We start from the raw sequence: 25,352 nt of genomic DNA on the forward strand, positions 1-25,352 counted from the left end.
ATTCCCAAGTTATTCTATGCACATTTTTGTTTGAGAAGCTTTGTACTAGTCACTAAACCTATAGAGTTTGAGAAAAGCTAAGGGGAAAGAAAGAACTCCTATGCATGTTACAGTTTAAGGAGCACTCAGAAAAGTTTCCAAACACTGAGAACGAAAGTACCCCCAACACCGCAGTCTCAGGGTGACTGCTGAGATTATGGAAGAGATAAGGGGAAACCAAAGGCAACTAAATGTGAATGCAAGACACAATACATGCCATTACTTGTAAGAGAGACTTTATTATCCCATTTAATGGATGAAGAAACTGAGGTTGATGAAGGGTAGGTAACTTGACCAAGGTCATGCAACCACTTAGTAGAGGAACTGAGATCTAATTCACATCTGAGTAGCTACTTTATAAGGCAGGACACATTCCACCATTCCACTCCATTTTTCAGAGTAGGAAACCTACTGATAAACGCTCTTTTTAGGCATGTATAAGTCTAGCTGAAGCATAGATCTTCATACTGTAACACTTTTCTCATTGTGGATTTCCTCCAATTTCATTTTCCTTGGGTTTTAATCAGAGACCATCTTTTTTTAAATGTAATTTAGATCCGATAAAATTCATCCTTTTTTTTTTTTTTCTTTTTGTTTATTTTCTCACTCTTGTCGCCCAGACTGGAATGCAGTGGCACCATCTCAGCTCACCACAACATCTGCCTCCCAGGCTCAAGCGATTCTCCTGCCTCAGCCTCCCAAGTAGGTAGGATTACAGGTATGTGCCACTACCACCCAGCTAATTTTTATATTTTTAGTAGAAATGGCATTTCACCATAATGGCCAGGCTGGTCTTGAATTCCTGACCTCAAATGATCCACCCGCCTCGGCCTCCCAAAAGGCTGGGATTACAGGCATGAGCCACCACACCCGGCCAAAATTCATCCTTTTAAAGTGTTTATATATATATATACACACACACACACACACACACACACACACACACACACATACACATACACATATATATATTTACAGAGTTATGCAATGATCACCACTATCTAATTTTCATCAGCCAGTAAGGAAACTCCACATCCATTAGCAGTCACTTCCTATTGCCCCACCCCCAGCCCCTGAAAACCACTAAACCACTAATCTACTTTTTGTCTGTATGGATTTGCCTATTCTGGACATTTCATGTAAATGGAATATGATCTGTGGTCTTTAGTGACTGCCTTCTTTCACTCAGCATAATGTTTTCAAGGTTCATCTGTATTGTAGCATGGATCAATGCTTCGTTCCTTTCTATTGCCACATAATATCTCGTGATATGGACATAGCACATTTTCTTTATCCATTCATCAGTTGATAGACACTTAGAGTGTTTCCACTTCTTGACTATTATGGATAATGCTGCTGAATATATGAGTGCATATTTTGTGTGAACATGTTTTTGGTTCTCTTGGGTATACGCTTAGGAGGAGAACTGCTGGGTCATATAGTACCTCTATGTTTAACTTTTTGAGGAAGTGCCAGACTGTTTGCAGATAATATTTTCACCATGTATTGATACCATATTGGATTTAACAAGAATAGAAGTTCTCAAAGTTAGTCAAAGAGACCCAGGGAGCCACAAAACTGAACAGATGAGAAATAGACATGATTCAATGAACTTTAACCCAAATCACATCTGACTGTGTAGATGCGGCAGAGTAGGCAAAAAATGAATTTGACCAGAACCCAGGAAAGCCAATTGCCTAACGCCTTGCGACTAGTAGAGCACAGAACCCTGCAGACCTGGGCTCAAGTCTCACTAACTCACTGTGTGGCCATGGGCAAGTGCCTTCCTCTTTCTGGGCCTCGGGTCTCTCATCTACAAAATGAGAAGTTGTATCTGGCTGTGATCCACTGTCTATAGTTCTATGGTCAATCCTTGGCACTCCCACATCTTATGCTCATGGTAGTTATGTGCTTTTCTGGTGTAGATATTCACTCCGAGAATTCATGGAATTACAGGCACACCTGAAGACCTTTCAGGAATGATGACAGCAAGTGGGAGGGGTTTTCCAGTCCTCTGCTCTGTGGCAGGCAGAGTCTGAGATCCCAGGGGCAGAAGGTGCTCAGCCACCGTGGACCGCATCATGTAGGCACCCAGCTCTCAGATACTGCAAAAATGAGAATGGGATTCACCTGCAAGAAAGAATAAAACAATGGCAATGGCAGCCACCATACCAAACTCCACATGTTTATACTTTACTTTTGAGGAATAACATTTATTATATATTTTCACTATAAAAGTAATGTTTTCATTATAGGAAAAGTCAAAACATAAAAAAAACCTTGATGAAAAGAAACATCAATGATAGTACTACCATTCAAAAATAACCACTAATTATACATATTTCAAAACAACATGTTACTGATATACACAATTTTTATTTGTCAATTTAAAAAATAACCACTATTTCCAGTTAAATGTTTATTCTTTTAGTTTTGATAATTTTATATTTCTTCTTTACTAAATTGATCTTATACGCTACAGTTTTATGTTTTCACTTATTCTGTCATTAAAAGTCTTCAGAAGTTGGATTTTAATGATTACAGAGTATCCTATCATAGGAATGTACTATCATTTATTTCTATGTAACCATTTGTTTATTATTGGTTATTATTGGGAGGCGGTGTCTCTAAGCTTTGTGAAAATAAATGATGTTCATCTCTGTTTTGGAAATCTCAAACATGCAGGCACTCACAGTCTATCACAATTTAGTTCCAACCTTTCTTTCCATCCTCAGCCACTGTAAGTCTTTAACACAGTGCAGATGTTCAGCCTATATGCACTGATGAAGACATTCTGGTTGTTAAAACACTGAAATACTTCAGCACAGGGAAGGGAGGCAAATTACTATGAAGCCTCTCTGACTCTTGTCCAGCCCTCCCTTACTCCGCCCCAGTCCCTCCATAGGAACTTCCTCCCTGGCCAGCAATCAAGAGGACTCCTTAGTGCCTGCACTTAACCAGGATTAACTCTTTCCTGCCTTCTCCAGTGTGGCCATTGGTTTATGCTTCTTCCCCCACCTGCAGAATAGTTCCTATTCTGTGGCTAAATCTTGCCAGTCCCTTCGAAACCCAATTCGAGTTCCACCTTCTCCATAAACCCTTATCCAACCATTCTGATTCACTCTTGGTCATGTGAACTCTTACAGTATTTTCAGGGGGAGAAGGGGAGGGATGGAGTCTCACTCTGTCGCCCAGGCTGGAGTGCAACGGCGCAATCTCAGCTCACTGCAACCTCTGCCTCCTAGGTTCAAGCAATTCTCCTGCCTCAGCTTCCCGAGTATCTGGGATTACAGGTACCTGCAGTCATGCCCGGCTAATTTTTGTATTTTTGTAGAGACAGGATTTCATCATGTTGTCCAGACTAGCCTCGAACTTCTGGACTCAAGAAATCCTCCCACCTCAGCCTCCTAAAGTGCTGAGATTATGGGCATGAGCCACTGTGCCCAGCCTGTTTTTTATTATTATTATTATTATTATTGCTATTTTCAGAATCCTGTTGACAAAGCATTTGCAATCATGTTTTGTTATTCAACTTTTCCTTCGAGTTGCTCTTTCTCCCCAGCTAGATCCTGAGGTCCTCTGAGACAGAGGTCATACCTTAACTTCTCTCTATTCTGTGGTAGAGACAATGCTGTGTTTTCCTATGATGTTTCCTCCTCCTAGACACAAAGGAAAACTTTTCCCGGACTCCTTTGCTGTTAGATTGGGTTTGAACTTGAATTCTAACAAAGACAATGTAGGCAGAAGTGATGTGGCCCTTAAAAGCTCTCATGAGAGCCGTCAATCCTCTCTGCCCCTTTCAAAGTGACTGGGATGGTATAGATGATGGTTTCAGAAGAGGAAGGCAGCCAGGATCCCTGAGTCACCACATGGAGGAGAGCCACTCAGGAGAACAACTGACCCGCACTGGACAATGATATGAGCAAAAACACCCCATCCTTCTGAAACACAGTATTTGTTTAGTGCATGAAACCATAGACCGCATGCCTGCTTCATTCATCTCTGTACCCCTATTGGTATTTGATGAATGTGAATGTTCCTGATGTTAGATGTCCTGCGAAGCAGAGCTCACATGAACACAAGAAAAGTGACAGGTGTGCCAAATGCAGTCTACTCACGCCACAGGTCCACGCGGCTCACCTGCCTTTCCCATCCTGCATCTGGGCCTCTCACCCTGCTTCTTGGCCAGAGTGGTCCTATTGGTAACTCACACTGTTCCTGAGGTCATGGATTCCTAACAGCCACCACCATCACCGCATCTGCTAATGCCACTGGTTGCCTCGGGTTCCCCTAAGGACAACGGTCAGGGTGTGGTGTGGCTCCCATCCCTCGCACTGCAACAGGAGCTGCAGTAGCTCAGGCACCCAGACCTGAGGCAGGTCTGGCTTCCCGAGAAGTCCTCCAGAGGGCTCCGAGGGAAACAGCCTAGAATGCAGGCGACTCAACCTCCCACAAGGCGAACTTTGACTAATGAAAGATAGGAATTGGGCAGGCACCGGCAGGCAGAGAGCTCTCCTCTCCTCCATGTTCTCCATGCAGCCTCTCCAGGGAAACCCCGCATGGCCCCTGACCTGCTCCGGCCCCTCCACACCACCCTGAATCTGCTTCCTGCTTGACTGCTTCATTTCTCTTTTTCCTCCACTCTTGCTTCCCTGAGATACGAAGCCAACCAAAAAAGCATATGTGCCCAAGCTCGGCCTCTGGCTGTCTATTTTGGGGTCTCAAACTAAGATAAAGGGAAACTAATATTTGTGGATCTCTATTATGTGCCAGGTACCGTGAGCCTTACCCAAGTTATCTTACTTCATTCTTACAAAAACGGGAAGGTAGTGATTATTAACTCAGTTTTCCAGATAAGGAAACTGAGGAAAGAGGAAACCATGGAGCCAACTCTTAACCGGTGGAGCGGAAAAGGTCAGGCAAAATCAAACATTGAAACATGCGGTGCCCCCTTCAGTTTTGTACCTTTTGAGGCTCCCTAGTGTCTGATCCTTTGGGGAGCCTGCAGTTTCGTCAGTTACATGCTGCAACAGTTTGGGGTAGGTTGAACCCTCAGCAGCATCTGACCCATAAAATAATGTTACTGCGGGGCCTCCCTTAAAGACAAGAAGGGAGGAATCAAGAGGATGCCAAGAAAGGCGTCTGAGCAGGAGGTGAAAGGGTAGGTTTGAAAGCAGGACTGAGGGAGCAGGAATGGGAAGAGAGGCCCAGCTCCAGCGGGTCAGGGGCAGGACGAGGCTAGCGAGGCCCAAGGGCGGTGGCCCCATGCAGAGATCCTGGCTCCCCGCAGAGGAGATGCCGCCCCCGTCGTCTGCAGGAAGGAAGGGCCCCCGGGGCAGGAGCCGGGTGCAAGAGGAGCCCTGGGAGGGAGCTCCAGGCCTGGAGCAAAGGCGCCTCCTAGGGGCCCGCGGCCGGCAGAGAGCGCAGGACACACGTGGCCACGCAGAGCAGCCCGCCCTGTGAATGGAGCCTTTCTCTGGGCACTTGGCAGAACTCGGGGGCCCTCTGTGCAGAGAGGAGGCCCACTGGAATGGAAATAACCTCCGGCTTGCAGAAGCATGTTGTGGAAAGATTCAGGAGCTCATTAGGCAGAGCAGTCCCAAGAAAGGTATTTGGAATGTTGAAACTTTCAGAAGAAAATCCAGACTGTCTTTAGGGCCTCGGGTAAAAAAATCACTTAAGACACCAAAAGTGCAAGGAAAACAGGAAGGGCGACTGCACTAAAATTAAGAACTTCTAGTCATAAAAAAACATGATACAGAGAGGGAGAAGACAAGCCAGGAGACTGGACTGGATCACTGTAACACATACAACAGGCAAAGAACTGTCCAGAATCTATTTTTAAAACTTCGACAAATCAATAAGAATGAACAATTTAATTTTTTCAATGGGGAAAAGACATGAACAGGCATTTCAGGGATGAGGAAATACAAAAAGACCACCAACATATGAAAAAATGCTCAGCCTCCTTAGTAATAAGGGAAATGCAAACTAAAATAAAAATTAGATACAATTCCACAGCCACCAGGCTGGCAGAAATTTAAAACATAGGCAATATCAAGCAGGGGCAGGGATGTAGAATGATGAGAATTCTCATACATGGTTGGTGGGAGAGTGGGTTGGTACAACCACTTGGAACAGTTTGGCCTTATCTGATAAAATGTAAGACGTGCATACCTTAGGACTCAGTAATCCCACTTCTAGATAAATATTAACTCTCATGTATAGGCAATAGGAGACATAAACAAGCATGGTTTAAAATAGTCCCAAATTGGAAACAAGTCAAATGTCCATTTGCTGTAGGAGGAATAAATTCTAACACATTCCCATAGTGGAAACTATATAGCTGTGAAATGAATAAACCACAGCTGTATGCATCAACATACAGAGATCACAGATGCAAAAAGCAAGTTATAAAAGAATACTTACAGTATGATCCCCTTGATCAAAGTCCAGAGGCAAGAAAAACTAAGGATAATATATAGGAGGGAAAGCTCTTTCTAAAAGTAAGAGAGGCTGAACGCAGTGGCTCACGCCTGTAATCCCAGCACTTTGGGAGGCTGAGGCGGGATTGCCTGACCCCAGGAGTTTGGGACCTCCCTGGGTAATATAGTGAAATTGCATCTCTAAAAACAAAAATTAAAAAGTAAACAGGTGTGGTGGTACGTGCCTGTGGTCCCAGCCACCTGGGAGGCTGAAGTGAGAGGATCAATTGAGCCCGGGAGATTGAGGGTGCAATGAGCCATGATCACAGCACTGCACTCCAGCCTGGGTGACAGAGTGAGACCCTATCTCAAAAAAAAGCAAGAGAAAGATGAATCCAAAATCGAGGATAGGAGAGTGAAGAGAATGCATCAGGGAAGGACAATAGGAGCTTTGCAGGCACTGGTAATTATTTTTTCTAAAGTTTAGTGTGTGTTTTGTTTTATTATTCTGTAAACTGTACTTATACATTATATATATATACACACACACACACACATATACACATATATATACACACACACATATATATATTCTTGTATGAATGAAGTTTTCACCAAAAGCTTTTTTTAAGAATGAGAGTTAGGCTTTTTTCAAGGGCAGTCAGACCACTATCAGAGATTTTTCTGCGTAGCTGAGATCCATCCTAGTTGGACTGAGGGTGTACGAACATCAGGACAAATGAGCTGGCGTGGGGAGGGCCTAACTCTGTGCCAGGCTTTAATGAGCAGAATCTCAATGGGCATCAGATGCTGCCTTGTCAATAAAACACAGCCAAGAACAAGCCGAGTTGCTGGAATTCTGAATAATAATGAGTTAGAACTTACTGCTGTATCTAATAATCCTTCTGTGACATTTGTATAGTGTTTCACAGTTTATGAAACACTTTTATATGAGTTAACTCAGTCAGTTCCCATAATCCCACTGAGAGGCAGGCAGAGAAGATTATTTTTATGCCTATTTTTAATGAGAAAGAAAGCAAGTCACAGCTAATGTGACTTGTCTGAGGCTACACAGCCAGAACTGCATCTTAAACCTCCTGGTCAAGTGCTCCGCCTAGCACAGCAGCTGCCTGCCTGTTCCAAGTGTGGTAGACAGAGATTCTGCCCAGGTACCTCCTCCCTGTCCCAAGCCCTGCCACATCCTCCCACCCCCAGCATCCTTCCTGGGAACAGGTCAGCCTGTCCTGGGCCCTGCCCCCTTGCACCCTCCCACCCACCAAGCTTCCCCCTCCTCTGGCCTTGAGTTATGCTCCCCTTGTCCTAATCTTTAGGATTTTTCTATTTTTTCTTCCCGAAGGAACTTTTCCAGATGCTATTTTCTTTGGCTTTGCCACAAACCCTCTATATGGATTTCTAGCTCCTGCTATACCTCATCAGTTTGTTGACACTTGTCCAGACCAGGACGTCTGTGGGGTGGTGTCCTGGCACACAAATCCTACCTTGAGTACCATAGGGTGCAGCTGTTCTCACGGGGAAACATATGTGAGCACCAGTCTGAAGCTCCCCCGCCCCTGGTGATTCTGATCAGCCTTCCCAGAAGCAGTGGATTAGTAACACCATAGCTGTGGGAGCCGATCAAGTTCCCTAATCTCTCTGAACCTCCACTTCCAAATCTCTGACTTCATAGGTGTTTTTAGGAAATTAAGGGAGGTAGTGCCTACTACATGGTTAGTGTTAATCGAATGTTCTTTTCTCCATCTAATCATCCCAGAAAATAGTAGTGAGGTGTTTGCTGGGTTTTTTTTGGACGTAGTTTTGCTCTTGTTGCCCAGGCTGGAGTGCAGTGGCATGATCTCAGCTCACTGCAACCTCCACCTCCCAGGTTCAAGTGATTCTCCTGCCTCAGCCTCCCAAGTAACTGGGATTACAGGCACGCGCCACCATGCCTGGCTAATTTTGTAACTTTAGTAGAGACAGGGTTTCACCATGTTGGTCAGGCTGGTCTCAAACTCCTGACCTCAGGTGATCTACCCGCCTCCGCCTCAGAAAGTGCTGGGATTACAGGCGTGAGTCACCTTGCCCAGCAAGGTTTTAAACCAAAAGCCTTCCTGACAAAGTCAAGATCTCCCACCCTCACACAGGCCCAGCTTCTAACATCCGCAGTCTTCTTTGAGAAGATCTTGTGCTCTGGCAAAATATTTTAGCTACTGCACAGAACACTGTGTGGCACAGTACTTTGAACTCCCAGAGAGAAGGGCCCAGAGGTCTTGTTGGAGGGTATGTAGGAAAAGGAAACCTACTCCCAAGGCAGAAGGCGCTCCCAGAGTGTGCTTTGGTAATTATGCAGGCTGGGAGGAGGCAGGCCATGGGTGGGAGAAGAAGGAATGGAGAGGAGAGGCAGCCTGGAAGGAGAGAATCACAGGTTCATTTAAAATAGACGCCAGCTAGGGGTTTAGTCCTCCTCTGGCTTGCTGTGTGAGCTTCCGCAAGTCACTTCACTTCTCTGGGTTGGGCCATATCTGAAGAGGCCTTCTTCCAACTGAGACACTCAAGGATGCCATGCATTTTTCCAAGTCACTAGGAAACAACCCTCCAATTGCATACTTTCCATTTGCATTATTGTAACCTAGGCTGGTGTCCAACTCTTTTTCATAAACACTGAGAAATAATGTCATTTCCATGACTGAATCAAGCATACCAAGGGTGTTATAGAATCACTTTTCTCACTTAGCAGTTATGGGCAGCAGAAGAGACTTGCACTCTAGATCCTGAAACAGCTGAGTTTTCTTGGGAAGATTCCAGACAGAGTTATTAACCCAATGAGTAACACCCTATGTGCCATTCTGACCCTCTGGGCTATAATAATGCAATCTTCTATTGCTTTTCTCTCTTAAGAAAAGCCATCAAACAAGGGACTCATTCAACTCATTCAACTGTTTATATTTTTAACCACAATATAAACAGACATTCACACAACAGCAATTATAAATAGCACATGTGGGGAAAAAAAAAAGAACCTGCCTACTGGCATCCAAAGATATGCTGCAGAAAGCAAATTTGGGACTCTATTTAAAAATATTTTCAAAAATGCCTTAAAGCAATGATACTCAATGTGCCTGATATTGCAGCAAATTTGATTTACTGATACAATATTGATGGCATTGGAAATTAGTAATAGTTCCTTTGGGAACTAATATGGAAACACACAAGAAGAACTATATCCATGATTATTCAGAAGTAATGGAATAAAAATCTGCATAAAGAGGCCAACACAGTGGCTCATGCCTGTAATCTCAGCACTTTGGGAGGCCAAAGCGGGAAGATCACCTGAGGTCAGGAGTTCAAGACCAGCCTGGCCAACATGGAGAAACCTCGTCTCTACTAAAAATACAAAAATTAGCCAGGGGTGATGGCAGGCTCCTGTTGTCTCAGCTACTCAGGAGGCTGAGGCAGGATAATAGCTTGAACCGGGAGGTGGAGGTTGCAGTGAGCCGAGATCGCACCACTGCACTCCAGCCTGGGTGACAGAGCGAGACTCCATCTCAAAAAAAAAAAAAAAAAAGTCTAAACTTGAGGGAATTGCTATATAGATTTTGGTACAGCCACACATTTGCCTCTTATACAGTGATAAGGATAATTATGAAGATTGATAGCAATGTAGAGATGTTTATTATCAAATACAACAAACTTCAGGATCGCATATGCATTATGATCATAACTCTGCTAAAAGTGTGCATATACATCTGCGAGGGCTGGAAGGTATTGAAATAAAAGCGGCTGTAGTGTTTGAGAGGCAAAATATTGTGGTTTAAATTACTTTTAATTTTCTGTTTATCTCCAACTAAATAAAAAAGAAAGCATATCAGTTAAAAAAGAACGAACCTTATCACCAAAGTTTCCCACTGGACAATGAGAGCAGGAACCCTGCCTGTCTCGTTCAACAGCGTTTGCCAGAGCATGTGTCTGCCACATGGTAGGCGCTCTGTAAATATTTGTGGACTGATTGACCACTGCTGTCAGCCTCTCCGAACCCGTTTAATAAATCGCTGATATAGACCCCCTGTTTTCGCGAAGATACCTTCTGCCATCACCTCCACAGTCTCCAAAAGCACCTTCATTTACAAACAGCCTTTCAAAACCCAGCATCTTCCTCTCTCTCAGGCAGAAGGAGGACATCACCTTAAAGTACCAGACTCTAGGGCCAGCCTGTGTTAGGAGAACCTCCCTCTCCTTCTCTTGCAGCTTCCCCCGTGGGGGCAGATCTTCACGGGGACACAAGGGGGAGTAGCTTGATCCCTAAATCATCTGGACACTAACACTTTGCACCAGAAGATGGCAGTCTACACCCCTCCTTATGGTGCAGAACCCACACCTTCCTTGACACTTCGACAGTTACTTGTTCAAGTTACTCAGCCCACCCTCCACAAAGGCTGGCCAGGGTAAGGGTGTGACAAGGATGGCCAGGGCCTCAGCCCAAGATCAGGAACAGATGTAGGCAACTGATGCCTGCTGTGCCTGATGCTGGGAGAGATGGCACCTCCCCCGTTTCACATTTCACAGTTGGGGAAACCAAGTTTCACAGAGGTTAAGACACTGCCAAGTCCCCAACTCCTAGTAGAGAAACACTGCCCAGACCCGAGCCCAGCTCTCCTTACTCCAACACCCACCCTCCTTCCACCATACCGTACTGCCTGCCAGCTCTCCAGCAACAGGAGTCTGTGAAAACATGGGCAAGGATGTTTCTGAACCCACGGTTAAATGCTTTTAAAATCACCAAGTCAAATTATAAAATTGATCAGACCCTCTGACCTTGGAATACCACTTTGGGAAATACGTTCCAAGGAAACAATATGAAATACATATTTATAAATAAGTTTATAAAATAGAAAAATGAAACAAAAGCACATATAGAGTTGTGCAGAACTGAGCTTGATATTGCAGTTAAAACTGGAGACAGCCCAGATGCCCGACCGTGGGGCAGAAGCTGGGAGAATTGTGCCGTGGTCATTATCCTCACACTGGAAATGGCCATTATGCAGATTAGCACCGACATCCAGCCTGTCACGTGGGGACTGTTATACTAGTTGTTAAAACAAATACTTTCATATCAGCTGGTAAACAGTAGGGCCAGAGTGTCCTCCAAGTCTCCTTTGCCCCTCCACTGGGATCCTCCTGAGCTTCCCCTGATCCAGCAACTAAATAGTAAATGCCTGGCCCAGCAGCCTTCAGGATCCCATATGAAGCAGTGGTCAATGAACATCTTAGTACTAGCTATTAAATATTTTTAAACCTCCCCTGGCTAAGATTCTGTATACTCATGGAAAAGCAACCTTATTTTGGAATGGGACAAGATATAGGAATATATAGAGAAAGACATTATGTGACTTAACGGTGAGTAAAAAAAGCAGAACTTAATACAAGGAATAGCAGTGAGGCAAATTTATATTTGTATAAACAAGAGTTTCTGAGAAGCCACAGAGTCTAAATATTTGGTAAACTAGGAGAGGGGAGATTTGAAAAATTTTGTCAGTAGGCTATTTAACAATCTTTCCCCCCTTTCCTTCCTAAAAGAAAGTTGCAGGCCGGGCGCGGTGGCTCACGCCTGTAATCCCAGCACTTTGGGAGGCCGAGGCGGGCGGATCACAACGTCAGGAGATCGAGACCATCCTGGCTAACATGGTAAAACCCTATCTCTACTAAAAATACAAAAAATTAGCCAGGCGTGGTGGCACCCGCCTGTAGTCCCAGCTACTTGAGAGGCTGAGGCAGGAGAATAGCGTGAACCCAGGAGGCGGAGCTTGCAGTGAGCTGAGATTGCGCCACTGCACTCCAGCCTGGGCAACAGAGTGAGACTCTGTCTCAAAAAAAAAAAAAAAAGTTGAGATTTTGTTCACTTGCCTACTCTTCTGATGACCAAATGCTTTGGGGAAGGTTGAGCTCAGAGGTGGTCTGGAGTGGGGTGGGGGTGTGAGTGCAGAGAGCCTAAGCCAGGCATGTGGCTCAATCCTCTTGCCAAGTATGGATTTAGGCATGGGTTGATGACGTAGTTCTGGCAATGGGGTGGAAGGGAAGTCAGCCAGGAGGATTCTAGCAAGACTTTCTTTGCTAATATAAAGGGACAACGACAGGAACATCCCCTGTGTTTCCTTTGAGGATGTCTTGCTTAAAACAAAAGCAAACACCTTGTTGCCTGACGGAGAAGACTGAAAGAGTCTCAGAGAACCCAAACCTTAGCCACGACACCTTTGAGTCACTAAATTAACCAACCTTGAAGCTACTCTAATGCTAGCCTTTTTCTTTTTGAAATGACCTTAGTTGGGTTTTCTAGTACTTAGAATGTAAGCTGTTTACTCACTATTATATCCCTATTATCTGTAACACCATCTGGTACATAGTAAGCCCACCGTAAATATTTGTTGGAGGGATAAATGAATAAAAAGGAAGGAAAAAATGAATCCTTGCTGATATAGAAAGGTGTTAAGTTTCTTGGTCATCTTGGTGTTAGATTTTTCTGTTTAATATTTTAAAAACATTCATTCAAAGCATTGCATGATGTTGACTAGGTGTATCAGTTCCAGGGAATTAGTGTTATGGAAGTGGCGGAGAGACCTGGATTTCAGTCTGGATCTGCTACTTACCAGTCAAGGGCTTTTAGGCAAATAATATATCTTCATTGAGCACACCTGTAAAATGAGGCTAAATTATAGGGTCTCTGTGAGTCTTAAATGAGAAGTGACCACAGAGCTAGGCATGTGGGAGGGGCTCTGTAGGTGTTTATTCCTCACCTCCCAACATTCCAAGTACTCAGCTACCATGATGCCAGGATGAATCAGACGGAGTCTCTCTTTGACCTTGAGAAGGGTTTCATGGGCCAGGGGAGGACTCAGACATATCAACAAATCAGCCACGTGACCCATGTTAACATCACGGGAAATGAAACAAATTGACATCACATACCTCCTGACATGACACACTGAGATGAACAGAGCGTTACCTCTGGGATAGTTCTGCCAAATTAGTACAACAAGAACTCATCACAAGGAAGCATCAAACAAACCCAAAATGAGGTACTTTCTACAAAATAACTGGCCTAGACACTTCAGAAATGTTGTCATGAAAAACAAAAAGGAGGTTGGGCGCAGTGGCTCACGCCTGTAATCCCAGCACTTTGGGAGGCCAAGGCAGGAGGATCACGAGGTCAGGAGATCGAGACCATCCTGGCTAACACGGTGAAACCCCGTCTCTACTAAAAATACAAAAAAAATTAGCCGGGTGTGGTGGCGGGTGCCTGTAGTCCCAGCTTCTCAGGAGGCTGAGGCAGGAGAATGGCGTGAACCTGGGAGGCGGAGCTTGCAGTGAGCCGAGATCGCACCACTGCACTCCAGCCCGGGTGACAGAGCGAGACTCTGTCTCAAAAAAAGAAAGGAGAAGAGGAAGAGGAAGAGGAAGAGGAGAGGAGAGGAGAGGAGAGGAGAGGGACAAAGAAAATGTGGTGTCTAATCTTGGACTTTCTTTTGCTTTAAAGAACTTTACTAGGGCCAGGCACAGTGGCCCACACCTGTAAACCCAGCACTTTGGGAGGCTGAGGCGTGAGGATCACTTGAGGCCAGGAGCTTGAGGCTGCTGTGAGCTATGATTGTGCCACTGCACTCCAGCCTGGACAACACAGCAAGATCTTGTCTCTGAAAAGAAAAAAAAAAAAACTTTATTGGGACAATTTGTGAAATCAGAATAAGATCTATGGATTAGATAAAATAGTTGGTGCCAAAGTTAATTTCCTAATTTTGATGATTATCTATACTTATCTAAGAGAATGTCCTTGGTTTTACAAAGCACATACACTAAAGGAGTAGAGGGGCGTAATGTCTGTAAAGTAACTCACAAGTAGTTCAGAAAAAGTAAAATTATGATTCTAGATACAGTACATAGAAGGATAGGTAGGGGCGGCCAGGCGTGGTGGCTCACACCTATAATCCCAGCACTTTGGTAGGCTGAGGCAGGTGGATCACAAGGTCAGGAGTTCAAGACCAGCCTGGCCAAGATGGTGAAACCCTGTCACTACTAAAAATACAAAAAAATTAGCTGGGCATGGTGGCGGGCACCTGTAATCTCAGCTACTCGGGAGGCTGAGGCAGAGAACTGCTTGAACCCAGGAGGCAGAGGTTGTAGTGAGCCGAGATCACGCCACTGCACTCCAGCCTGGGCAACAGAGTGAGACTCCATCAAAGAAAAAAGAAAAAGAAAAAAACAGAAAGAAAGAAAGAGAAAGAGAGAGAGAAGGAAAGAAAAGGAAGGAAGGAAAGGAAGGAAGGGAGGGGAGGGGAGGGGGAGGGGGAAGGGGGAGGGAGAAGGGGAAGGGGGAGGGGGAAGGGAAGGGGAAGGGGAGGGGAAGGGGAGGGGAGGGGAAGGGAAGGGAAAGGAAAGGGGAAGGGAAGGGAAAGGGGAAGAGAAGGGAAGGGAAGGAAGGGAAGCAGCGTGGTGGCTCATGCTTGTAATCCCAGCACTTTGGGAGGCTGAGGTAGGCAGATCACCTGAGGTCAAGAGTTTGAGACCAGCCTGGCCAACATGGCAGAGCCCCATCTCTACTAAAAATACAAAAATTAGCCAGGCGTGGTGGCACATGCCTGTAATCCCAGCTACCTGGGAGGCTGAGACAGGAGAATTGCTTGAACCCAGGATGCTGAGGTTGCATGAGCTGAGATAGTGCCACTGCACTCCAGCCTGGACAACAGAGTGAGACCCTGTCTCAAAAAAAAAAGAAAAAAAAAAAAAGGTAGGTAGTTGAGTGGGTGGAAGGTTAAGGTTAATGTCGCAAACAATATTTAGGGTATCGGGGTGAAAGATACACAAGAATTCTTTGTGCTATTCTTGTAACTTTCTTGCAAGTCGGAAATTATGTCAAAAATAATTTTTAAACAATTTAAAGGTGATAGTAGAGCCAAGTGCTGAAGGAGACTGGGAATTTGTGGGTGGGATAAGGGGGGGAAAGGGAATTAATTGCAGGCTGAGTACACTTAAGAAAGCATTCAGCTGACTAGCACCTGAAGTCCCAGATACTCAGAAGGCTGAGGCAGGAGGATTACTTGCAATTAGAAATTCTAGGCTTGCAGTGAGCTATGATCACACCGGTGAATAGCCACTGTATTCCAGCCTAACCAACACACTAAGGCCCTGTCTCTAAGCCACCAGGGGATGGTGGCCCATTTTGCAGAAAGCTGCATTTGGGCAGGTTCTGGAAAGGTGCCACAATCCTCCAGGCAGAGAACAGGAGGAAGGGCCTTTCAGTCAGTGGCCAGTAAGTATGAGTGAGTAGGGCGCTAACAGGCAGGAGGCAGGTGTGGCTGAGGCACTGGATATGGGCAGTAAAGATGGATATGTAGGCTGTGGCAAAATTGCAAGGGACCTTAAATGCCCTGCCAAGGCATTGGGGCTTCATCCTGTAAGCAGGGATGGGCATGATGGGCTAGATGTTGTAGAAAGTGAGGAGGATGACTAGAGATGAGCAGGATAGGAGTCGGGGAGGCCCAGGAGACCATCGAGATATCTGGAGGTAAAAGAAGATGCTGAGGGCTTGAATTAATTAAGCCCATCGGGCCTGAACTGGAAGGGCAGTATGTACGTTCACACCCCTAGAAGGCAAACTGGTAGGACATTTTTGGTGCTTTGGTTCCAGTTTGCTCTGCATTGCAGAGGCCATGGGACCAAGTGACTGGTCAGCAAGGGCAGACCCCCAGCTGGTTTGGAAGGTGGGGAAGTGGGCTGGGCGCAGTGGCTCATGCCTGTAATCCCAGCACTTCGGGAGGCCAAGGCGGGTGGATCACCTGAGGTCAGGAGTTCAAGACCAGCCTGGCCAACATGGCGAAACCCCGTCTCTACTAAAAATACAAAAATTAGCCAGGCGTGGTGGCACATGCCTGTAGTCCCAGCTACTCGGGAGGCTGAGGTAGGAGAATCGCTTGAACCCAGGAGGCGGAGCTTGCAGTGAGCCGAGGTCGCACCACTGCACTCCAGCCTGGGTGACAGAGCGAGACTCCATCTCAAATAATAATAATAATAATAAAAAGAAGGTGGGGAAGTGGACGTGTCCAGTGTCCACTTCTTTTGAACTTTATTGGAGCATGGGCCTTTATCAGGGACTAAGGGCCATAGCTATCTCATTGTAAATTCAGACCATCACCTACATGACCTGTGCTAGCCAACTTGGTCTCATACAGCCCCCTCAGTGTCTGATTCCCCGAGATTTTTATGTGTTACCCACGTGGGTGCTGTGGTCAGTCCCATCATGTTTCCAGCTTAGGAGGCTAAAGGCCCGATCATGAATTTGGTTCTTCGTATTGCACAACAGCAGGGCATTTTAAAGTCAAATTGAGCCAATCCACTCATTTGACACTCAACAAATATTTGCCCACTGCTACTGTGTGCTTAAGAGATTTACCCAAAAGGAACAGGGAAAGGGGTAGGGTGAGAAAACACTGAGGTCATATTATAATGAGAGTGGTTTTCCTCACTGGGGTTTCACTTGGTATGTCCAAATTAGATAGAGATGTGTTTCTCATGAAGTTTGAAAAGGAAATATTATCTTTAAGTCTTTAGGTTCCTAGCTTCATGAAAATGGAGCCAGGTGATATATGGCATCAAATACCATTCTGAGCAACATGTTAAACACTCAGAAAGCAAGATGGGTCCCGTGTGGCCTGGCAATTTTCCCTAAATGCATGCAGCTCTTACTCACCCGGGGGCTTGTCCACGGCTATCGTGGTTATGATGACGGTGGTGATGGAGAGCACCCACTTCGTGCCAGGCACTCTGAAAAGTGCTTCCCTTACATTCTCTCTAAACCTAACCACACCCTGCAAGGTAGACATCTTACACGTGAGGAAATCAGGGTCCAGGGAGGTGGATGGATTTGTCCAAGATCATACCGCCACGTAGGGGCAGAGCCAGGATCTGAATTCACATCTTGTCTCTAAAGATTATGACCATTCCATTGTCGTGCCATCTCCCACCGCTTCAAAATAGGAAGGAAGTTTCCCATTTTTGAATAAAAGCATCTGGCCAATGGATCTCAAACTTTAGTGTGCATCAGAGTCTGTGTTAATAGAATGCAGGTTGCGGGGTCTGAGTCTCAGAGTTTCTGATTCATTAGGTCTAAGGCAGGACCTGCTAATCTGCATTTCTGGCAACCCCAGATTTGCTGGTGTTGCAGCTAGCCCTGGGACCTTGCTCTGAGAACCACTGCTCTTGGGGTTAACAGAAGATGACACTACTGCCTCTTGCTCCTCCTCTTTCTGTTCATTTTGACATCTCCAAAATCGACCCATTTCACCTGCCTGAAGCAGAGGGTCGGGGCGAATGCTGCCCTCACTTCTACCTATCTGTTTCCATGGGAGTCTGTGTGGGAGGCTGCAGGCTCCTCCCTGACCCAGCACAGAGGATTCCTGGCTAAGCCATTTGCTCCCAGTTGTTTACAGACACATCTACTCTCAGGTCACTGCTCTCTCTCTGAACCCCAGGGGGCATTCCCAGGCCTCTCTGGGCTTTCTGTTCACTCACAGCTTCTCTGCAGACTGAACCTGCTTTCATCTGCTTAGTCAAGTGTGGTTTATGAACTCTGATTGCCTACAACACCCTCTCTTCATTAGTCGGACTTTGGACAGGGAATGAGAGATCTTTTCCAGGGTAATATGGGACACACAGGCTGCTTCTGTCACCTGGGATCCTTGCTGCTCTGGGAAAGATAAACTTTCTAGCAGCTTCTTGACCTTTCCAAGTTATAGTTTGACAAGGGAACATATGTTTCAAAGGCTCATGGACTTTTAGACTTGGAAGAGATCTTGGTGGAAAAAAAGGAAGGGAAAAGAACAAACACTTATTGAGAATCTGCCAAGTGTCGGGCACAAGGCCAGAGACTTAATATGTGCCATAGTATTTACTCTTCACAGTAACCCTATGAGATAGGGTTTGGGTTTTTTCATTTTAATCCCCATATACAGATGAGAAGACTGAGATTCGAAGTTCAGCAACTGGTAAGGGTCACACAACTAGCTAGTGGCAGAACCAGGATTTGAACCCAGATATCCCCATATTCTCTCTTCTACCGCTCGCCCAGCAGTCCATAGCATTGATGGTCTCCATAATGTGATATCCATTGATTGTCCTGGCCTGCTAAGACATCGTGTGTCAGTCATACAGCGATCAGTGCTGGGGAAGCGAGGACTAGTCCAGTCAGAGAAGCCGGTAGGGGGTGGTAGGAGGAACTGAGGAAACAGGTCATGCTTGAATGCTGGGTGAACAGGTGGGAGGTGCCAGGAGTCTGTAGAGTTGGTAGCAAGAGCTGCTGGGAGCAGGTCAAAGCAAGCAGGACGACAGTCATCTACAAGGGAAGATGAGCAGCCAGTCAGGGGCCTTGACTCCAGCAAAGCTAGCCAAGGCTGCTCTAAAGAGCCAGGTGCCAGCCCTCCTGCCCAGGTGTGGGTCTGCATGAAGAGAGTCCCCCCGCCCTCCGCGTCCGTCAGTGTGTGCTTTGTGCCCAGCATTGTGCTAGGTGTTGACGCTCCTTTTATTTTTTTGAGACAGAGTTTTGCTCTTGTCACCCAGGCTGGAGTGCAGTGGCACGATCTTGGCTCACTGCAACCTCTGCCTCCCGGGTTTAAGTGATTCTCCTGCCTCAGCCTCCTGGGTAGCGAGCACCACCATGCCTGGCTAATTTTTGTATTTTTAGTAGAGATGGGGTTTCACCATGTTGGCCAGGATGGTCTCAATCTTCTGTCCTTGTGATCCACCTGCCTTGGACTCCCAAAGTATTAGGATTACAGGTGTGAGCCACTGCGCCCAGCCTCCTTTTTTTTTAAAAAAAATAAACAAATATTCTTGTTTTCAAAGAGTTCACAGCTCAGGTATAGGTACAAGCAACTGACTACACACAGCCAGATGAGTATTATTTTTAACACGGTGTTTCATAGCTTAGACTGTCAATTCACATACCCACACGATGTCCAGCGACCCTCATGGAAACATTTCCGCAGGGGAGAGACGAAGGGCCCTGTGTGAAGCATTCTGCTCTTCCACACCTGACATCACATGGAGCCTTGGCACAACCCCTTGAGGAGCACAAAGGAGGGAGTCCTAACATCTCCTTGTGGGGGATGGGCAAAGCTTCCCAGAAGTATGGGTAGAAGCTCTTCATGCTGAAACGAGGAAGGCAAGGTCACTGCCAGTTCTTCTGCTGTGCCATTTCAGCGTGATGGGCACTTTTAGCTTTAGGAGGAAGGCAGGGGCTTGAGACTGGCCTCTTGGCCTTTTCCTTTTCCCCTGCAGTCTGAAAAGCCCTAACTTTTTTACATCTGTCTTCCTGCGATAGCTCCCTCCAGAAAAGCCAGATGTCTAAAGTGCTGGCAAGCAAAGGGCTACTGGGTGTGCTTTTAGCTGACATGGTCTGGCTTGGGAACAAATGTTAAGAAGGTCTCTTTTTCCTCGTTCTCTGCCATCCATTTTTCCTCAATGACTATTTTCCTAGAGTTCATCATGTGATAACCATGACAGACCAGGGATAGATGAGGGAGGAGCCATCAATGACAGATGTCATCTGTCCTCATTGAGTCAGTGAAAGAAAATGTTAGCCTGGAATCAATGACATATTGAGCATGAGGTCGGGGGGAGGAGATTTACATGCATCTCTTAACTAGTGGTGAGTGAGAAAGCAAGTTCTGGATTGGAATTCAGCAGAACAGCTTCTCCCTAAGAGCTGGAAGACCAGGAGCAGGGAGGACATGGGGAGGGACCCTCAAAAGAAAGCATTAGCTGGGTGCTGGGGATCTGGGGAGGCAAGAACCTTCAGGCAGCCTGGGTGGTCACTCAGCTGAGCCAGCACTGAAGGAGCTCTGGAAGGAGGGATTCTAGTTCTCCCGCCCACACCGACACCAGCACAGATGTGGCTTCCCCCTCTGGTGTCCTCCATGGTGGGAGCCAGGTTGAATGCTGCTCTAGGACACGTTGTACAGCACCCATGGGGATACTGTCTCTTCAGTGGACTCCTGACTGAAGCAGGTGGAGACCCTCCCTCTTCTCACCAGCACTGGGATGAGGCTGTGGCCAGGAGCCAGATGGAAAGGCAGTTTCACATTTGCTCACATAAGAGTGACTATTTGGGGCCAGGCACGGTGGCTCACGCCTGTAATCCCAGCACTTTGGGAGGCTGAGGCGAGCGAATCATGAGGTCAGGAGTTCGAGACCAGCCTGGGCAACATGGTGAAAACCTGTCTGTACTAAAAATACAAAAAATCAGCTGGGCGTGGTGGCAGGCACCTGTAATCCCAGCTACTCGGGAGGCGGAAGCAGGAGAATTGCTTGAACCTGAGAGGTGAAGGTTGCAGTGAGCCAAGAAGGCGCCACTGCACTCCAGCCCGGGCAACAGAGTGAGACTTTGTAAAAAAAAAAAAAAAAAGTGATTATTCAGGCTAATTGCAGTGACTCATGCCTGTAATCCCAGCACTTTGGGAGGCCAAGGTGGACTGGTCACTTGAGGTCAGGAATTAGAGACCAACCTGGCCAACAAGGTGAAACCCCATCTCTACTAAAAATACCAAAATTGGCATGCATCTGTAATCCCAGTTATTTGGGAGGGTGAGGCAGGAGAATCACTAGAACCCAGGAGGCGGAGGTTGCTGTGAGCCTAGATCACACCACTGCACTCCAGCCTGGGCAACACAGCCAGACCCTATCTCAAAAAAAAAAAAAATGGCCAGTCGCGGTGGCTCACACCTGTGATCCCAGCACTTTGGGAGGCTGCAGCTGGTGGATCACTTGAGGTTAGGAGTTCAAGACCAGCCTGGCCAACATGGTGAAACCCTGTCTCTACTAAAAATACAAAATTAGCCAGGTGTGGTGGCAGGCACCTGTAATCCCAGCTACTTGGGAGGCTGAGGCAGGAGAAGCGCTTGAACCAGGGAGGTGGAGGTTGCAGTGAGCCAAGATTGCGCCACTGCACTCCAGCCTGGACAGCAAGAGTGAAACTCTGTCTCAAAAAAAAAAAAAGAAAAGAAAAAGAGTGACTATTCAAACAAACCCACCAGATTCACTTAATCCTCACAACAACCCTACAGACTATTCTGTTTTTCAACTGAGGAGACATTCACATAACATAGAATTAACCATTTTAAAGTATAAAATCCAGTGGCATTTAGTACATTCATAATATTGTACAACCACCACTTCTATCAAGTTGTGAAACATGTTCATACCTCGTTGAGGTTGTTTTTATGCCCATGTTACTGGTGAGCTATTAAGGCTCAGGAAGGTGAAGTGACTGATTCAAGTTAATCAGTGAGAGAGGTGGGACTTGAGCCCAGATTCTGTAACTCCTGTGGAAGGAGGAAATGTCTCTCTTCAGACTTTGATAACAGCCTCTGAACTGATTTCCTGCTCTCCTGTCTCCCTCCTTCCAGGTGTCTTACACACAGTGACATTCATCTCCTACCGCCAGGCTCTAAGAGAACTATCTCCCTCCTCAGCCTCCCAATGGACGCTCATTAGTATCAAAATAAAGTGCAAGCTCCCTTCTGCTGTAACCTTTATGTTGATCACCAAGCAACCTATTTCTCTGGCCCTGTGGTCCTTGGGAAATGCTTGCAAATCCTGGGCTCTGGCAACCCTGGGAGTGGTGGCTGATCCCAGCACAGCTTCTGCCCTTTATCCCGTCCATCAGCTACCAGCCAGACTGCATGCCCTTGAGATTTCTTAAGCGGGATTCGACACCAGCGCGGGCTCTGCGCACCACAATGTGTGTTGCCTTCGGAACCCCGTCACTCGACTTGAGGGAAAGGACAGCAACCTCCCATCTCTCCACTTTGGTTGGCTAAGTTATTTCAAGGTCAAATAATGGAAGCAGTGCAGATATTAAATATGTCGGTGCCAGTTGTATATATGTGTTCCTTGAAAATATACTTATGGTATATTTTTAGATGCCAAAAGGTAAAATGCTATATATAATATAATCTTGTTTCAGAAAAAATGTTTATATAGACAGAACAAATATATATTTTAACATATGCATCTATTTGCATAAGAAAACATTTGAAAAGATACACCTTTAATGGTAATATTAACATGTTAATGGTGGTTCTCTCTGGCTGATACGATTTGGAGTGATTTTCATTTTTTCCATTTGCTTATTTTCATCCTTGCTAAGTTTCTTTCCATAAAAACATGACCTATATAAGAAAAAGAAGGCCGGGCACGATGGTTGTCTGTAATCCCTGCACTTTGTGGGGCTGAGGCGGGCAGATCACTTGAGGTCAAGAGTTCAAGACCAGCCTGGCCAACATGGTGAAACCAAGTCTCTACTAAAAATACAAAAATCAGCCGGATGTGGTAGTGCACGCCTGTAATCCCAGCTACTCAGGAGGCTGAGGCAGTAGAATCATTTGAATGTAGGAGGCGGAGGTTGTAGTGAGCCGAGATCGCGTCACTGCACTCCAGCCTGGGCAACAGAGTGAGACTCCGTCTCAATATAATAATAATAATAACAATGAAGAAGAAAAGAGTTTCTGTAGGACTCTGTTTGCCCTCTCAACTCGGCCTTCTATCACAATTAATTGTATACATGCACCTCTACTCTCTCTGCCCCTCAAGGACAGGGATCTCATCTTACTCATTTTACCTTCTCCATGACATGCTCAAGAATTAATTAGCTAGCCAAGGAGCGGACCCCAGGTTCTACTGTCTCTGACCCCTCCTGAGTGCAGGTCTCTGAGGCCAAGCCCCTTGAGCAGGCCTCCAGGAGGTGCAGCTCCTGAGACCTCCCAGGCCTGGGTTCCTGGGGTTTCCCGCTACGTTCCTTGTCAGTGAGTAAAGCAGTGGTGGCTGCAGGCAGATGCAACACCAACAGCAAGTCTGCAAGCAAAGATGCTCTCTTGCGCGTGTGGGTTTCTTCTCAATATGATTTCATTACTGTAAGGCAGATGTTTCATTGCCAGGGCAACCAAGGGGTGGAATATGCACAGAGCAGCCTCCACTTTGAACTTTATTTTGTTAAACTCCACTGGGCTCTGAGCTCACTTCCCATTTGTGGTTGCAAGAATGTAAACCTTCAGATCTGCTGGGTTTTTTGTCTTGATCTTGTTTTGTCTCTTTAGAGGTCTGGCTGACATGTACAGTGTCTCCTGCAATTTACTAGTTAGCGTAACTTGTTTCATTCTCACCCACTCACTTTGATACCTCTTCCTACTGTCTTGTGATCAGACTTGCTCCCTCAAAATAGATGGAAATTTTTTCAATGTATTAGAAATGTACTGGAGGCCGGGCAAGAGGTGACTCAAGCCTCTACTCCCAGTACTTTGGGAGGTCGAGGAGGGTGGATCACCTGATCTCAGGAGTTCAAGACCAGCCTGACCAACATGGTGAGACCTCGTCTCTATTAAAAATACAAAAATTAGCTGGGTGTGGTGGCACATGCCAGTAATCCCAGCTACTTGGGAGGCTGAGGCAGGAAAATCACTTGAACTGGGGAGGCAGTGGTTGCAGTGAGCTGAGACCACGCCATTGCACACTCCAGCCTGGGCAACAAGAGCGAAACAAGAGAAAACTCTGTCTCAAAAAAAAAAGAAGAAAGAAGAAGGGAGGAGAAGGGAGGAGAAGGGAGGAGAAGGGAGGAGAAGAGAAGGGAAGAGAAGGGAGGAGAAGGGAGGAGAAGGGAGGAGAAGAGAGGAGAAGGGAGGAGAAGGGAGGAGAAGGGAGGAGAAGGGAGGAGAAGAAGAAGGAGGAGGAGGAGAAGAAGAAGAAGAAGGAGGAGAAAGAGGAGGAGAAGAAGAAGAAAGAAGAAGAAGGAGGAGGAGGAGGTGGAGGAGGAGGAAGGAAGAAAGAAGAACTGGAATGTCAGAATTGGAATTTTCCAATAGGGAGGATACCAAAAGGGACAGCTTGAACTGTCTCTTCCCTCATGACGTGCTCTTTTTCCCTTGGTTTTCCTGCTCCCGCTCCACAGCACACACAGGTTTCCAAGCTACACCGAGGGGCGACCAGCCCTCTGTGGCCTTGGCCTGTTTGATGTGAATCCCCCATCTCCCTGGTGAGGCTTGGAGGCCTCAGTGGGAGGAGCAGAGAACTCGCTTCCTCAATCATGACAAAACCTACGTAGCCTGCAGTTCCCTCTCCTTCCATTCCTTGTCCCAGTTAAAATACCTTTGCATTCGACTCCACTTCCGGAATTGTCACTGACAAAGTTGTTTTCTGGGGAGGTGAGCCTCAGAGGTTTAAACACACTGGCCTTGCCCAGCACCTGACACTTCATTGTTGAAAGGAATTAAATCTAATTGAATAGAATCAAAACCAAATTGAATGGGCAGGTTCTAAACCAGGCTTGCAGATCAGGGCCATCAGCCTCTTAAATGCAGCCCAGCTGAGCCTACCTTTGTCTGGTGTCTGAGAGGAGGAGGGCCCATTCTGTTGGTTTGGGAGTGTTTCTCTTAGCTCGTTGCTTGGAGCGTCCACCTGGTTTCTCATAGCTGCTGCCTGGGGTAAATGACTGGCTTTGAATCAAGTCCCCGAGTGTGAGTCTCTGCGGGGAGCCTGAGAGTGACCCAGCATAAATGGAGGAAGGAAGGAGAGGGAGGGAGGGGAGTTCCCCTACAGTTTCCCAGTGAGGAGATAAGATGTAAGCACTGGAAACATGGGAGAATGAATGATGTGGAATGAGATGTGTCGCTTGTGACATGAGTCATAGTATTGCCCTCTCTGGATAGATCTCTTCCCTGAAAGTGACTGAGAACAGTCAAACCCAGAGAGGTGGGTACAGTCATCCTAGGGGTGTAGCCTGAGCTTGCACTTGAAGGGAAGGAGGAAAGCCAACCCCTGTGCTAAGATATGCAATTAGTGCTCATGACACATCTGTAA

The 25,352-nt window shown here is 46.3% G+C and overlaps 1 protein-coding gene across 4 annotated transcripts; it reads right to left on the reverse strand.

The window, feature by feature from the left end:
* Positions 1 to 264: 264 nt before the first annotated feature.
* LOC144329916 (uncharacterized) lies at positions 265 to 25,352 on the reverse strand. 4 transcript variants are annotated; one of them, XR_013395653.1, is made up of 4 exons: positions 24,869 to 25,352; positions 19,449 to 19,651; positions 13,250 to 14,146; positions 265 to 2,169 (listed from the first exon to the last, which is right to left on the reverse strand). XR_013395653.1 is itself a non-coding variant. In XM_077939542.1 (3 exons), exons 1-3 carry the CDS (start codon positions 25,171 to 25,173, stop codon positions 2,138 to 2,140), a joined length of 540 nt encoding a protein of 179 aa, XP_077795668.1. In that variant the 5' UTR covers positions 25,174 to 25,339; the 3' UTR covers positions 265 to 2,137. The 4 variants fall into 4 exon arrangements, 1 of the variants encoding a protein (XP_077795668.1); XR_013395654.1 differs by having other exon boundaries at positions 14,023 to 14,146; positions 24,869 to 25,306; XM_077939542.1 differs by lacking the exon at positions 13,250 to 14,146 and having other exon boundaries at positions 24,869 to 25,339.

The sequence above is a fragment of the Macaca mulatta genome, chromosome 7 (assembly GCF_049350105.2).
Source record: "Macaca mulatta isolate MMU2019108-1 chromosome 7, T2T-MMU8v2.0, whole genome shotgun sequence".
Taxonomy (NCBI): domain Eukaryota; kingdom Metazoa; phylum Chordata; class Mammalia; order Primates; family Cercopithecidae; genus Macaca; species Macaca mulatta.